This window comes from Microtus oregoni, unplaced genomic scaffold (genome assembly GCF_018167655.1).
Source record: "Microtus oregoni isolate MIOR12 unplaced genomic scaffold, Mior012 000034F_ref0000314, whole genome shotgun sequence".
NCBI lineage: Eukaryota > Metazoa > Chordata > Mammalia > Rodentia > Cricetidae > Microtus > Microtus oregoni.
The window spans coordinates 25,222,901-25,239,641 of NW_024543093.1; the positions used below are offsets into that span (position 1 = coordinate 25,222,901).

General features: G+C 42.3%; 1 protein-coding gene across 1 annotated transcript in view; it reads right to left on the minus strand.

Moving 5' to 3' along the window:
• Positions 1 to 959: 959 nt before the first annotated feature.
• Chmp4c (charged multivesicular body protein 4C) overlaps positions 960 to 16,741 on the minus strand; it is a 39,697-nt gene continuing 23,915 nt past the window's right edge. The window contains exons 2-5 of the mRNA XM_041630304.1: positions 9,132 to 9,309; positions 6,883 to 6,997; positions 3,259 to 3,412; positions 960 to 3,075 (exon numbers count right to left, since the gene is read on the minus strand). Coding sequence (XP_041486238.1) covers positions 3,014 to 3,075; positions 3,259 to 3,412; positions 6,883 to 6,997; positions 9,132 to 9,309 — 509 coding nt within the window. The 3' untranslated portion in view covers positions 960 to 3,013. The remainder of the gene's footprint in view (positions 3,076 to 3,258; positions 3,413 to 6,882; positions 6,998 to 9,131; positions 9,310 to 16,741) is intronic.

Genomic DNA, 16,741 nt, shown 5'->3' on the forward strand with positions numbered 1-16,741 from the left:
GTGCTGACCCTGGACCATGACTCCTCAGAACACCTGCCTGAATGATGGCAGTGTGCTGTTCCCTTCCGTTGTCAGCTATGGCTGCCCTCTTTCCGGGCACTCCTTCCATCTGCATTTTAATAATCTCCTTTGATTCTCATCACGAGCCGGGGCTTGTTTTTTAAATTATCTTGACTGTGTTTCTTACACAACAAAAGCCAGAGGTCTACTACTGCAATCCCTGATAAAGGGGGTGGCATATATATATATATATGTATGTATGCATATGTATATATATATACATATATATAATATATATGAATATATATTAGCAAACATCCCAGAATGTATAAATTCAGAGTTTTGTTATGCTAAGAATGCTTTACCGTGTGGGACCAGGATGCATCCCTAGGGCTTGAGCTGGCTTTTGGAGCCCACTCCTTATGGAGGGATTTCTTGTTCAGCCTAGATATAGAAGGGAAGACTTTGGTCCTGCCTCAAAGCCACGTGCTAGACTTTGTTGACTCCTCATGGGAACCATGTCCTCTCTGAGGAGTGGATCAGGGTTGTGGGGGTAAGAGGAGGGAGTGAGAGGAGGGGGAGGGAGTGGGAACTGGGATTGGTATGTAAAATGAGAAAAGATTGCCCAATCAGGCCTTTGATTAGGGCAGCCTGCCTTTGTGGCTCACTTGTTCCACTTCACTATTCCCTCCGTGTTGTCAACAGGATTGTCAAGATTCACTTCAAAGTATTCTTGTGTCTTTACAGTGTAATATCATCTCTTTTTTTTGTATTTCAGCATTTTAGTGCCTCAACTCACACATTACCTGTATACTCGGTGACAGAGTGGAGTTGGTCCTGCCCAGAACTAAACAGTGGAAATGTAATGAGACCATAGTTACAGTTTTAAGTTTCTCAGGAACTACATGTTTTAAAAAAATAAAAGACGTAGGAAAGCTAAATTTCAAATACTTATTTATTCAATGCAAAGCATTTAAAATAACATTTCTACATATAATCAAGATGCAATTGCTAATGAGCTATTTTACAGTTTTGTTCACCAGGTCTTTGAAATCCAATGTGTATTTTACACTGAGAGTGCCTCTTAGATCAGCTGTAACTATCGGCCCCGTGCTGGGCACAGCGATGGGAGCCCGTAATTCCAGGGCTTTGGAGGCTAAAGACAGAGGAGTGAAGTTCAATGTCAGCCTGGGGTATAAAGTGAACTCGTGTGCTACATGGTGAGGCTGTGTCTAAAATCTCAGAGAGATGGAAAGAAGCGAGGGAGGCGTAAAGACAGGGCAGATACAAATACTGGCCCTTAAACAGTTTACAAATTTAACTGCTGAAAAGGCAGAGCTAAGGTGCTGAAATACTTCAATGTTTCTAATGAATGCGTTGAGAAATGTTTTTTTAATTAAATTAACTAAAATTAAGCATAATTAAAAGTCACTCGCCTTACAAGTTTCACGAGTCTGGTGGGGGACTTGTGCCTCCCGTCCCCTTCCCTGCAGCTAGCTGCACTCAGCGGGCATGTGGGTGGTGTGCGAGCCAGGACACAGGATGAGCACACTGCATCAGCCTCCCTTGTCTTGGGGATCACTGTCCAGAGCTGTCTCCCCTTCAGTGTCTAACACTGTTGCTGCTCCACAGGCTTGGCCCGATCTCAAGACTGCTTAGGGACAGGGGGCCAATCCGTCGTCTGTCAGCTGCTGACACCGAGTCAATGCTGAAAGACTTGCCTCGGGTATATGTGAGATTGTGAAGAGACCTGAAAATTCACTATTTAAAGCAGTCTCGTCCTTCACCCTACCACAGTCCAACAGGGGGATGCACTCAGGTTAAGTGTTGAGAGAGAGCATGGACAATGCCACCACAGAAAGCTGAGTGCTATAAAAGCAAGCATATAGTCTGGAAAAAAAAATTAAAGTCTCCCAAGATGGAATATTTTAGCCAGAATTTAAAGAATGAGGAAGATTTGGTGTGTGTGTTGGGCAGGGCAGGAAAAATGCCAAGAGAAAGAACAAGTGCCAAACACCTGCTGCAGAATGGGACCACTGAGCCGGAACAAGGGCTCAGACATGCGGCCGCGGCGGTGCTCCTCCTCCGTGCTCCTCCGTGCCGCAGCATTGCTCAAAGGAGTGCAGAGGGCATCAGAAAACCTCGCATGGTGGTGCTTGTCATTTTACCGTCTGATATGGCATGCGAGATACCTAAGTTTATAATTTATCTTCATTTAACCATAATTATGAGCAAAATTTTACTCCAGATATATTTTTAATTGCCAGTATTTTAGTATTTTTATAAGGCGCATGCTGTGAAGCATTGTTTCGTTTTGCTAGTGCACAGGAGAACACACAACAGGAAGCAATGGGCATCCCAGCAGCAGCATGGCGGCCTGTGTTCACTTGGCTTTCTAAGTGGCTGAATCCCACCCCGGAGAGCCCTGGTGAGCAGGCTAAACTGCTTGTGCAGTCAGACATTTGGGGCGACGCATCGCCCCCACTCAAAGCTCAACCTGCATAATAAATGTCAATTCAAGCTCCGCGAAGATTTCCAACCCTGAGACTCAATTGAAACTGTATATATAGACTCACTAAGGACTTCTCTTCAGACCCGTTCTAGAACTGTATTTACATTTACTGTGGGTGACCTGGACCACAGCAGCCTTGTATTTGCATAGACATCGCCCCCAGTTACCCTAGGTATCGCTCGAGGATGACTTACAAGCTGGAATATGTATTAAATCAATAGAATCAGTTTTCTTTCAATACATATACACAAAGAATCAACTTGTACCAGAACTAAAATACAGTAGAGAATAAAGCAGATAGCCCCCACTCCATCAGTCTGGAAGGGTCTTCTATGATGCTACCAGCCCCTTTCCATGCCTGACGTGTCTACACATGACTTAACTGCTTTGTAAAAGACAGCAATTCATAAAACAGGTAACTGCTATCTTCTAAGCTTTGCAAAAGCATTTATGTCTTATGTGTAGTTCAATAATTTAGGTGTCAGAGGTTCCCATTTTAGCTTAAGTAGCCCAAGCTGCCAGCTGCTGGAAGTCGTCATCGTCCTCTGTCCTCCTGGACGACGCTGGAACACAAAAGTGAGGAAACAAGTCATGAGTGTCATTTACACTGCACATGGGAAACGGGTAGGAATGGCATACTAGATGTGTTTATGTATACAGGTCAGGTATAAGGAGGCGCTGAAAGCAGCAGCCTGCCTACTGCTCTGAGAACCTACGTGAGCACGGGTTGTGGGGTGTGCACACACCTGTTCGAGATCGGTGTGCACTGGAGGGCATGCTGGGCTTCCTACTGGGCTGTGAGGGGAGGGAAGAGGCCGGCACATTCGGAAGCTGCATCTTTGTCATCTTCTTATTTAATTCTTCCTGCTCCAGTTCCTCAAGTTCTGCCAGTAGCTCATCCTGAACACAGAGGAGAGAATTACGGAGTTAGTGTTACAGGAGGTGGCTTCCCTAAACACAGCGAAGAGAACATCTGCCACCCAACTGATGTGTGCTAACCCAGTGGAACGGAATATTTATTATTTTAAAATTAAGCAACACTGAGCAGTGATTGGAAATGAATGCTTCGGGTTGTACAAATTTGTTGTAGTTAATCTTATAATACTTCAGTAAACAGCCATTCAAGTAATTTGGGCTGAATATATAATCTCCTCTGGTTCTGGAAATTTACACCTTGACTGTCATTTTTTCAGTATGTTCTTTTTCTTTCTCTCCAGTTGAGAATCTCTGCAATTTTAATTAGAGGAAATAAATATTTTCAGTTGAGTTAATACTATTGAAACTAAAACTAGCATAGAAAATATATTGCACAGAAAGTAAAAAAAAAAAAACCATAGATCCTCTATCAGATCATTGAGGGCAATATAAATTGTGTTTAGGTGATTTTGTTCACAGTGCTGGGGATGGAACAGCAGTGTCTGCTCATGCTAGGCAAGTGCCGTGCCACTGTATCACACCCCAGCCCCTGTGTTTGTGTGAGGGAAACTCAAAACTGGTATAATGGATTTTTCCTTTATAGTGGGCTCAGAAAGTCTGGCTTAATCAAACTATCCTCCACCCAACACTTGTAAAAAGAAAAACTCCCATCATCTTGAGGTCTTAAGGACAGCGGTCACCTCCTGCCTAATCTGAGATAGCTCACACCTGCCTGATCTGAGATAGCTCACACCTGCCTGATCTGAGATAGCTCACACCTGCCTAATCTAAGATAGCTCACACCTGCCTAATCTAAGATAGCTCACACCTGCCTGATCTGAGATAGCTCACACCTGCCTAATCTGAGATAGCTCACACCTGCCTAATCTAAAATAGCTCACACCTGCCTAATCTAAGATAGCTCACACCTGCCTAATCTGAGATAGCTCACACCTGCCTGATCTGAGATAGCTCACACCTGCCTAATCTGAGATAACTCACACCTGCCTGATCTGAGATAGCTCACACCTGCCTAATCTGAGATAGCTCACACCTGCCTAATCTGAGATAGCTCACACCTGCCTAATCTGAGATAGCTCACACCTGCCTAATCTGAGATAGCTCACACCTGCCTAATCTGAGATAGCTCACACCTGCCTAATTTGGGAATTCCTCCAGCATGCATCAGCTCCCGCAGAAGTGAGAACTTCAGACGCTGTCATGAGGAGAAATGATTTTAGATGACAGAAGGGGGAGAGCCCGGTCTGACCTTAGGCGGGACCATGTTTACTCACAGCAAACGGGCATCTTGTCACCCACGTGTGTAACAGGAGCAGGGATGACTACCTCCATACACTACATTCCCTCTCGGCATCCACTAGGGAAACTGGGAGGTGCAGTCGTTCAGCAGGGAGCTATCAGAGAAGGTCTAGCCTACCTGTGTATTCCTCCAGTTAGACTCTTTATTCACCCATCATTCAACAAGGTTATTGAGAACCCATTACTGGGCAGTGCCGGGGTAAATCAGCACGCCCTACATCCAGGGGCCATGTTGAATCTGTGCACATATAATTGGCTCCATATTTGGTTGTTCCGCTGCTGTTGTTTTAAGACAAGGCCTCCCTATGTATCTCAGGCTGGTTTTGAATTCACCATGTGACCCAAGGTTGACCTTGAACTCACAATCCTCACATTCTTCTACATAGGGCCAGACAGTAGTATTTTGGACTTTGTAGGCCAGATATCTTCCTGTTGCAGGCTCTTCTTTCTTATTTTCTACAGCTCCAGAGAGTTGAAACCATTCTTGCCTTGAGAGCTACACAAGAACAGGCCATGACTGATCTGACCTACAGGTCAACTCCTTATGTGTATGAGTGTCCTGCCTGCATGTCTATAAGCGTATCACATGCGTGTCTGGTGCCCACGGAGATCAGAAGAGGGCATCAGGCCCACAGAACTGGCAGCATGGATGATTTTGATCCCTGCTGTGAATGCTGGGAGCAGAACCCAAGTCTTCTGCAAAGGCAACAAGTGCTCTTAACCTCTGAGCCATCGCTCCAGCCCCACTCCCACAGCAGTTTGGAACATTGCTAGCAGCAAACCTTCACTTCCTAAAACTCTGTGGGCCACATCGTCGCTTGTGACTCATCATCTGTTGTCAGGAGCCGCGTCCTCCTAGGATTATTGCAGGAACCATCACCCTGGGGAGTCTGCAGAGAACCCCACACCCCTAATTGTGTAAGGAATCGTTCTATTGACAGAGCCGACCCCACACCCAAATTGGCTGTTAATGGAGAGCTATCTGTTAGCGGAACCCGCCCCACATTCCAAACTATCTAGAGAACTAGGTGTGTCAACCTGACCAAAGGTAACCAACGTGACCAACGTGAACCACGTGGCAAGAGCCCAGGCCCCTGTGCCCACCCCCCAAATCCTTACCCTATATAAGCTGTACCCCATCTCTAATAAACAGAGGCTTTGACAGAAACCCCCGCTTAGCCTCCTTCTTCTCTCCTAGTCCATTATCTTCCAGATAGTGCCTCTCTGGGACCCTGGAATAACTGAACTGCCAGGCGGGTTACAAACCCTAGACTAAGTAACCCGCCAAGGCAATCAACAATCTGTCCTATCACATAGAAACAGAAAGCTGTGCTAGCTGGGTGGTGGTGGCGCACGCCTTTAATCCCAGCACTCGGGAGGCAGAGGCAGGTGGATCTCTGGGAGTTCCGGGCCAGCCTGGTCTACAAGAGCTAGTTCCAGGACAGGAACCAAAAAGCTACAGAGAAACCCTGTCTCAAAAATCAAAAAAAAAAAAAAAAAGAAAAAAGAAAAGAAAAGAAAAAAAAAAGAAATCTTCAGAAAGCTGTGCTATTCTGTCCCTCGGGAATGTGCCTAAGAATGTCCTCACCCTGGGCACGCGTAACTTGAATGGAACCACTGAAATTTCCACTGTGAGCACCACCACTGTAGCTACAGCCTTCCCGGGCTGTGGGACTGATTGACATGAACAGAACGGGAGTGTAAACAATGCCACTCCACAATGACTTGTTTGATAGACTGAGGGATGAACGGAGCAGCCTAACTCCTAACTTAGCAGCCACAGAGCAGTCATCTGCTGTTACAGAGCGACAGCGTCTGCTCCATGGGCAGATGTGAGAGCACGTGATCCCTCATAATGAGACTATTTTATACTCCAGCCATTAAACATCTCTAACCCCATATAACCTCGCTGTTTTCTTTTTCCTTAATATCTAAAAACCTAATTAAGAAGCTGTATGCCAAACCATAGTCATCTTTCCTTGAAATCAGCTACTAACACCTCATTTCCCACCTGGAAAATGATACTTCCCACAAATATCATTTATTTGTTAAGCAATAAACATTGTCTGCCATATGTGATAGGAAGCTGCCCTCGAGAGCAGCCACATTGCCACACTCTTTAGGATTGCACCTACCTCATCAAAGCCATCGGCAAACTGAACCCTTTGAGAAAACGCTTCTGAGATTTCCTGGGCAATGTCCTGCTGCTCGGTGATATCCTGCATCAAGTCATCAATTTTGTTCAGATCCCTGGGGAACATTTAGTTGGAATTTTAGAGTTTCATCTTACAATTATGAATTTAGACTTAATTCCATATGAAAACAAGTTTATTTCAGATATACTCTTTAGTTACATCAGCACCATAACAAAAATTCCTGGTTCAACAGTCATCAATTAAGAAAAATAGTAATTGGAGTATCAAAAAATTAGTAACCCTGGACAATCACATGTATTTTCAATATTACCTTCTACCTTCGAGAATCGCTTGACATAGAAGAGTGCAGTACCCCTCTGTGAATGCCCCTTAATTCGCTGAGAACCACAGCACAGCAGTTCTCAGCGGCCAATCCTGACGCAGCTCTGTAGAGAAACTAAACTTTGGGACTGGAGAGTCACTTTGTATAACACAGTAGCTCTGAAACGCTGACTCTATGAGGATTTCCCTTGCAGAGACCCAGCACACCCTCAGGGAAGCTCCAACCTCAGCCAGTGGCGCAGAAGCAAGCAGGTCTAAGGACAGCTGCCTCGCAGTTAGTGTCCGAGGTCTCCAGGCCAGGCTCTAGCTTGCTTTTGTAGCCCTGTTTCTGAATCTTTCCTCCAGCTCAGAAAGCAGGCCAAGCTGATTAGACACAAGAGAAGTGAGCGTCCTTCATGATGAGGTAGCCTCACCACTGAAAGGCTGAGCCCAGGACTCCCCATCTTTTCAGTTCCTCAGACTCTACTAAGACAGAACTGAGAACTTCGGCATGTTTTCATAGGTGATGGAAAGGAATTGTCTTATCATTTTCCTCCCACCCGTTATGCTCAATCCTCATTAGAGCTGTGGCAAATGTGTTTGCTAAAGGGAGTACAGGGCATGTACAACCAAAGTCTGGGGCTGAGACTAAACCTCTCTCCAAAGAGCACGATTGTCTCATGCTGCTAAGGGACTTAGAGGTAAAGCCCAGCTTTGCAATCCACTTCAGCACTCAAGTTTTCCACCGTGGGGTACTGGGAGTCCCACAGTGAGGTACTGGGAGTCCCATCGTGGGTACTGGGAGTCCCACAGTGGGGTGCTGGGAGTCCCACAGTGGAGTGCTGGGAGTCCCACAGTGGAGTGCTGGGAGTCACACAGTGGGGTGCTGGGAGTCCCACAGTGGAGTGCTGGGAGTCACACAGTGGGGTGGGGGGAGTCACACAGTGGGGTGCTGGGAGTCACAAGTGGGGTGCTGGGAGTCCCATCGTGGGGTACTGGGATCCCACCGTGGGGTACTGGGAGTCCCACCGTGGGGTACTGGGAGTCCCACCATGGGGTACTGGGAGTCCCATCGTGCATATAATGGGCTCTGAAGTACCAGGATGGCAGCTGGTTGATGAGTTACTAAGGCAAGAAGATGGCCTCAAAGACCTTTGCCTCTTCTGGCCCTCTGGAACCGAGTCTGTATCTCAGCACTTACTACTCCTTGGCCAGGAGTCTACTGTCACTGTCCCTAATCAGCAGAGGGCCAGGTCCCAGGTCTGCATTGCCCACAGTGAACATAGACCACGGTACCTTCCCACATCTCAGAGACTGACTGCTCAGTGCTTGCTTGCAGCAGGAACTGTGCTATGTCTAGCATCTCACTGAACTTCTCAACAAGCCGAAGTAAGTAAGAAATGACAGGTGAGGAAACTGAGTCAGGGAGACATAGAAAGTCATTTGCCAGGGTACAGTCAACTTTGGGAATGGGATTACAGCCAGAAAACTATAAATCCTGGTCCCAGAAACTAATACTTTGTGTCAGGGGCTTTCAAATAGTAGGTGATGTCCGTCTTGGTCTGGGGAACTCGGTTAAAACAGAAGTTCTATTCTCAGGCTAAATTCACGGAGGCTGGGTATCTGCATGCTCTTAACAGCTTTTATCTAGATGATTGTCATAGGCACCAAAGAATGGCAACCACTATTCTACAGTTCTAACACCTTCACTGACCTTAGAATCCTAGAATTACTGTTTTTACAGATAGGATTTCATAAAGGAACTGAGAAATGGTGAAAACAAAATTCTATACTTTTATCCTTTTTTTTTATTTTGTCACTGGAAATTCAAAACTACTTCTGAGAGAGCATTCCATTCAATACCAGAATCGTCATACGGTTTCACAGGCTCTCCCCAACATTAAGGACAAGGAGTCTGGGTCACTCACATGTTTTCATGAACAGCTTTCATTGCCTTGGCTGCAAAGCCCATGTTCCGTAAGACCTCAGTGTTGGTGTGCGAGTTCTCTAGCGCTTCCCGCTGGAACTCAATGGTGGACAGGGTGCCATCAACCTGCGAGAGCTGCTTCTCAAACCTCTTCTTCCTTTTCAACGCCTGCAAGGCAGCTAAACAAGGAAGAAACCAGTGTTTGTATCAGAAGAAACAGCTACACTCACTTAAGAGGCTCAGACCATGCATGTACCCAGAACTGCTGAAACCTGAGGACCGATATCACATTAAACAGCCCCAAGACATGGGGAACATCTGTCTGTCCGTCTCTACACCAGCTATTCTCTCAAAACACTCGGTTATTCTTTCTTCCGAAGGTCTGGCAAGTGTAAGAGGAGGGAAAGTCAACTTGCATAGTCACAAAATATGCCACAGAAATATGTATGTTCATGTCATATAGGGGGTAAAGGTTAAGTATATTAGGAAAAGCCATACCAAAAAAAAAAAATCAATCTTTACAAGAGGCAAAGACCTTAATGGCTGTCAAATCTAGCCTCCTTTCTTGAAGGCAAATTTACTAAAACTCAAAGAAACACAGTGACTTGCTAAAGACAGCCAGTTTAAGGCAGCTAGAACTTAAAGTCCTGAGCTGAGCATATTGATTTGAAGGGAGATGGCCCTTAGGTTGATGTCCCAAAATCAGTGCAGCTGGAGTACTGCTCCGGGGTCAGATGGCACTCTGCTGAGAAGGCAGAATACTGTTTCTGAGAAACAAGATCTGAATAATCCTACCCTGGCCAGTTACTTGCTCCACCTGGAAGCCACAAAACCAAGAGTCCTTTAGACTGTGGCACCCTGTGACATAGCCTCCAAAAGGGCTCAAAACATCCAGGTTGACAAGACATTTGGGGAAAATCCAAGAAGAGAACAGTAGGACTGTGTTAAAATACATACAATGTATAATATACAGACAAAAGATAACTAAACAGATTTGGCAAAGGAAGTCAAGTGGTTTGTGGATTCAGAAGGAACCAGGCAAATTATCACAACAAATCTCTGGGGAAACCTCCCAGTCTGTGCTGGCCAAGGGCTTCTTTGCAGATCCAGTGGATTCCGCTATTTATTCCATTGTGCCCAGACTCTCACGCAGCCATGGCCTCTTGGTAGTTCTACTAGTGATTGATGGAGCTCTATTCTTCCCAAGTGCATGTCGGGCAGCCACCACCATAAATGACACAGTAACTGCCTGAAGCGGGGACTTGACAGAAAACTAATGTTTATTTAATGAAACCCTCCACCCTGGGAAAACAACAGAATCCAAGGCAGAAATCCAAGAAAATGATAAAGGAGCATGCACACCCCACCCCAAGCCACCTTGGTGTCTGTATTCAGAGTCCACCTTGGTAACACTAAAGTACTGTGGTATGGTTTGTGATTCCTCCGATGGTACAAAGAAATATTAACCCAAATGCAATGGCTGTGATGTATTAGGAGAAGGAACAGTCAAGCGAACCATGGGAAAAAATCTAAGAAGCAAACGAAGAGACTCAGGATTGCAGAAGCCAGCACCCGTGTTGACAGATACGAAGAGACTCAGGACTGCAGAAGCCAGCACCCATGTTGACAGAATACAGAAGAGATTTGCAGTGACTTTATTTGTGGAGATAGGCAACTATTTTGTGAAAGATTCATGGACAGCGAAAATTTTTTGAAAACCCGTATAAAAATACCCTATCCTATTTTTATCCCTTTCCCCTGAAATCCCATTTTACTTTATTTAAAATTAGTATTTTGAAATTCTTTTTATTATAATCTGTCTGCAATAATTTTATGTAAATCTCTATTTCAAACACGGTTTGTTAGCTTGTTTGCTTGTCTTTGAGACAGGATTTCATTATGTAGTTTAGACTGGATTCAAACTCATGAATGCCTTGTCTCACTCAACTTCCAAAGTCCTAGAATTTCAGGCATGCACTACCATGTCTAACTCAAAAATAGGATACTTGGGGTTTTTTTTTTGAATGCTAAAAGATTTTCCACATGGTTATACATGTGAAGTCTATCTCCAGAGTGAATTCTTTAGAACATCATGGCAACAGGAACTGCTGAAGACTTTGAACAATACTTAAATGGATATATGCATTAGAATTCTTTCCAGTATAAATCTGTGCGTGAGTTACAGAAACTGGATGTGCTGAAGACTTTCCCACATTACAGACACTGTGTGAGATCTTTATGCTTGTTAAAAGGACAAGAACAAAGAAATAGTTTATATACCATGTGTACATACAAAAGGTTTCTATCCATTGTGAATGTTTTTACTCTTGGACCAAGTGAATCTAGTAAAGACTTTCTGACAATGGTTACACACATTAGGCTACTGACTAGTGTGAAGAGTTTCACGTCTGTTATGATCACAAGAGCAGCTGAAGGCTTTTTCTACAATTTTTATGTGCATAAGGCTTTACTTTCAAGTGTACTATTTTATGTCTGTCTACAAAATGAAGTTTCCACATCTTTTACACACAAAGAGTTCCTCTCCAGTGTGATTGTTTTTCATGCAAATCAGGACAAATTGTAAGTGTTGAAAGGTTTCCTGTAAAGTTTACATGCAAAAACCTTCTCTCCAATTTGAACCTTTTCATGGATGCTCAGCTGACTGGAGTGGGTAAATGCTTTCCCACAATGCACACATATATAACACTTCTCTTCAGTATGATCTCTTTCATGTTCATGAACCTTACATAAATAGAAATTGGTGAAGGCTTTTACACAATACTTACATGAATAAGGCTTCTCTAAAGTGTGACTTCATTCATATCTGTTATGACTACTGAGGTCACTGAGGCTTTTCCAAGATGTTTACATGCTCAAGACTTTTCTCCCATGTGAATCTTTTCCTGAATGTCCAGGTGATTGGAGCAGGTAAACACTTTTTCACACTGCTTAAATGTATTAGAATTCTCTTTAATGTGAACTCTTTTCAAGAGTCTTACAAGAACTGAAACTTGTATAGGCTTTTTCACAATGCCTATAGGTTTCTCTGCAGTGTGACTCCTTCCATGTCTGTTACAACTACTGGTGTTGTTGAATGATTTTCCACAATGCTTAGACACATAAGGCTTTTGTCAGTATGAATTATTTCATGGATGTTCAGATGCCTACACCAGAAACAGTTTTTCCACAATGTTTGCATGTATAAGTCTTCTGCTTTTCTGTAGTGTGGCTCCTTTCATGTCTGTTACACCTACTGGATTTGTTGAAGGCTTTCCCACAATGCTCAAGCATTAGATTTCTCTGCAGTATGGTTCCTTTCATGTCCGTTACAATTACTGGAGTGGTTGAAGGCTTTTCCACAATGCTGACATGCAGAGGTTTTTTTCCAGTGTGAATTATTTCATGCATATTCAGAATCCTGGGACAGAAAAGGGCTTTTCTACAATGCTTGCATGTATAATTTCTCTCTGCTGTGTGCATTCTTTCATGAATGTTACAAGCACCGGAATTGGTGTATACTTTTCCACAATGCTTACATGCATACATTTTCTCTCCAGTGTGAATTCTTTCATGAATATTTCAATAAGAAAAACTGGTGACGTTTTTTCCACAATGCTTACATGCATAAGCTTTCTCTGCAGTGTGCCTCCTTTCATGTCTGTTACAACTACTGCAACTGTTGAAGGCTTTTCCACAATGCTTACATGCATAAGGCTTTTTTCCAGTGTGGATTATTTCACGGATATTCAGATTACTGGAACAAAAAAAAAGGCTTTTCCACAATGCTTACATACATAAGGTTTCTCTGCAGTGTGGCTTCTTGCATGTCTGTAACAACTACAGGGCTGGCTGAAGGTTTTTCCATAATGCTTTCATGTATAAGGTTTCTCTACTGTGTGCCTCCTTTCATGTATGTTATGATTACTGCGATTGTTGAAGGCTTTTCCACAATGCTTACATGCATAAGGTTTCTCTCCAGTGTGGCTCCTTTCATGAATGTTTCGATAAGAAAAATGGGTGAAGTTTTTTCCACAATGCTTGCAAGCATAAGGCTTTTGTTCAATGTAACTGCTTTCGTGACTTTTATGATGATTGAATTGGGTGAAGGCTTTTCCAAAATGTATTGTCTCCTTTGTGAGTTACTTTATGTTTCTCAAAGCATGCTGCATATTTAAATGTTTTGCCACATTGTCTACAAATGTACCTCTTCTCTTCAATATGACTTTTTTCATGGTTGGTAAGCTCACTGGAATCAATGAAGGATTCTTCACAGAGACTACATACATATTGTTTCACATCTTTATGGGTTTGTTCATCATTCTGGCCATGTGTGTATCTCATGAAGACATCCTCATTGAGTTTATCTTCAGTGTGAGTTCTCTCCTGAGGCTGATCAAAACAGAGACTCTTACAGGCTTCATTACATTGTTGTTTTTCCCTGGGTTTCTCTTCAGGAGAAGCTTCAAGTACCGGAAGTGATTCAGAATAAATGATATCTTTCCAATGTTTCTGATGTTTAAAAGCTTTTGCCACAGCTCGCTTATACAGCGGTGGTTTCCCTCTCCCTTTTTCTCTGAGATACCCATGTAAGGATAAATCACCAATGATGTTTGTTACAAGCAATGAGTCTCATGAGCTCTTACTCGGGAAGACATATCTTTATTGATCACATTCTCTGGAATAGGTTGCTGGTTTTTATCACACTCATTATGACATTCATTTACATAATCTTTCTCAGTGCTCTGAATTTCCATATTCCTGCTGAGATCTTTATAGTCCTCTTCAATATTTTCTTCTAGTGCTTTTTCTATGGAGATCAGATTAGAAAATGTTTCCTTCATCACATCTCTGTAGAGATTCTTTTGACTAGAATCCAACATAGACCACTCTTCTAAGGCGAAGTTCACTGCCACATCCTCAGTATTTAATGGCTCCATTTCGTACTTCTGATGTGTCTCAGTTTCTTCCCAAGAGGCCGGTGATACTTATTTTAAGTAGCATATAATTGACAGTTTTTTCAATAGTCACTATTTAATACATATTTTCGTCTTATTTACTGTAATAATTTTTTGGTTTATGGATATATTTTATGCATTTTCTGACTACTATACTCTTTGTCCTCTTTTTCCCTTTATGTGAGACGATAAATACCTTTGTTCATTTTTTACTATGATTACTTGTGTATACTACATTTTTTCCTCAGATGCATATATTTGTATTTACATGTAATGTATTTGTGGAGTTTTATAGCCCTTTTGAAAATTAATTAATATCACCACCAGCAAAAATTAAAATCAAAGAAACTAACAATCACTGATCATCAATATCCCTTAATATAAATGGATTCAACTCACCTAAAAAAAAAAAGACACAGGCTAAAGCCGGGCGGTGGCAGTGTATTCTTTCAATCCCAGCACTCAGGAGGCAGAGGCAGGTGGATCTCTGTGAGTTCAAGGCCAGCCTGGTCTATAAGAGCTAGTGCCAAGACAGGCTCCAAAGCTACAGAAAAACCTTGTCTCGGAAAAAAAAAAAGACACAGGCTAACAGATTGGATACAAAAACAGAATCATCCTTCTGCTGCATACAAGAAACACACCTCAACTTCAAAGACAGATATCACTGCAAAGTAAAGGGCTGGGAAAAGATTTTCCAATCAAATGGACCTAAGAAACAAGCTGGTGTAGCTATCCTAATATCTAACAAAATAGGCTTCAAACTAAAATCAATCAAGAGACAAAGAAGGACATCTCATATTAGTCACAGGAAAAATCTATCAAGAGGAAATCTCAATACTGAACATCTATGCCCCCAAATATGAGGGAACCCTCATATGTAAACAGAAATATTACTAAAGCTTAAATCACACATTAAACCCTACACACTAATAGTGGGAGACTTCAACACCCCATTCTCACCACTGGACAGGTCTGCCAGATAGAACATTAACAGAGAAATAAGGAAACTAACAGATGTTATGACTCAAGTGAACATAACAGACATCTATATAACATTCCATCCAGACATAAACAAATATACTTTCTTCTCATCACCTCATGAAAACTTCTCAAAAATTGACCACATGCGGCTTTGTTGGAGGAAGTGTGTCACTATAGGGGTGAGCTTTGAGGTCTATTAAGGTCAAAATACTGTCCAATGTCTCAGATCACTTCCTGTTGCCTGAAAGTCAAGAAGTAGGAATCCCAGCTCCTTCTCCAGCACCTTGTTTGCCTGCCATGTCCCACCATGATGACAATGGACTAACCCTCTGAACTGTAAGCAGGCCACCCCAATTAAATGTTTTCTTTTAAAAAAAGAAAAATTGACCACATGCTTGGTATCAAAGTAAACCTCAACAGACACACACAAAAAAAAATTGGAATAACTCCATGTATCTTATCAGATCACCATGGCTTAAAATTAGAATTTAACAGCAAAACTAAGTTCAGAAAATCCACGAACACAAGTTTAACAATGCTTACCTGAATCACCATTGGGTCAAGGAAGAAATAAAGGAAAAAATTAAAGACTTCCTAAAATTCAACAAAAATGACCACACAGCGTACCTAAACTTATGGGACACACTGAAAGTGGTGTTAAAAGGAAAGTTCATAGCACTAAATGCCTGCATAAAGAAACTAGAAAAATTCCACACCAGTATGCTAACAGAACACCTGAGAGCTCTAGAACAAAAAGAAGCAAACACACCCAGGAGGACTAGAGGCCAGAAAATAATCAAATTGATAGCTGAAATCAACAAAATAAAAACAAAACAATACAAAGAAACAATGAGACAAAGGGGTGATTCTTCGAGAAAAATCAAAAAATAGACAAACCTTTATCCGAAGAAAAACGACTATCCACAACCCTAGAGAACCTAGACAACAAAGAAGACCCTAAGAGAAACAGAGATATACATGGATCTAAATAGGAAGGAAAGACAAGATCTCCTGAGTAAATTGGGAGTGTGGGGGTCATGGGAAAGGGGAGGGAAGAAGATGAATGGAGAAAAATGTATAGCACACTAAAAACAATAAAAAAAGAAAGAAAAAAGAAAATTTATATCTATATGTTGTTTGGAAATTAGATTATCTTATTACCACAGTCTACAATATCTAAATAAAATAATCAAAAATTTTACTTCTATAATCCCATCATTTCAGAGGCTGAGGGTCACAAATTGGAAGAAAGCATAGGGCATGATAGCCAGTTTCAAAACAGCCTGGTCTATACAATGAGATCCTTTTGTTCATCAAAATACATTACTATTAATAACAGCAGTATTGTTAGTTGATTATTGCTAATCTTTTTATCCTTTTAATATTAAAAGACTCTTGTTAATACTTGTATTAAACTTCACAATTTCAGTTATTTACACTAAATTATAGTGTTTATTCTTTCTTATTTTCTTATTATTGCTCCCTCTATCCCACATTGTTCTCATTCTTAGACTTAAAACATTTTTCTGGAGTGAGTCTTCTTTTGTCCACCCTCACACACACACACACACACACAACATATAAAGGTGGACACATAAATTCTCTGAATACCTACACGTCTAAAATGTCTTCCGCACTGGGGACAGTGCTGTGTCGTCTGCTCCTTCCTCTTGCC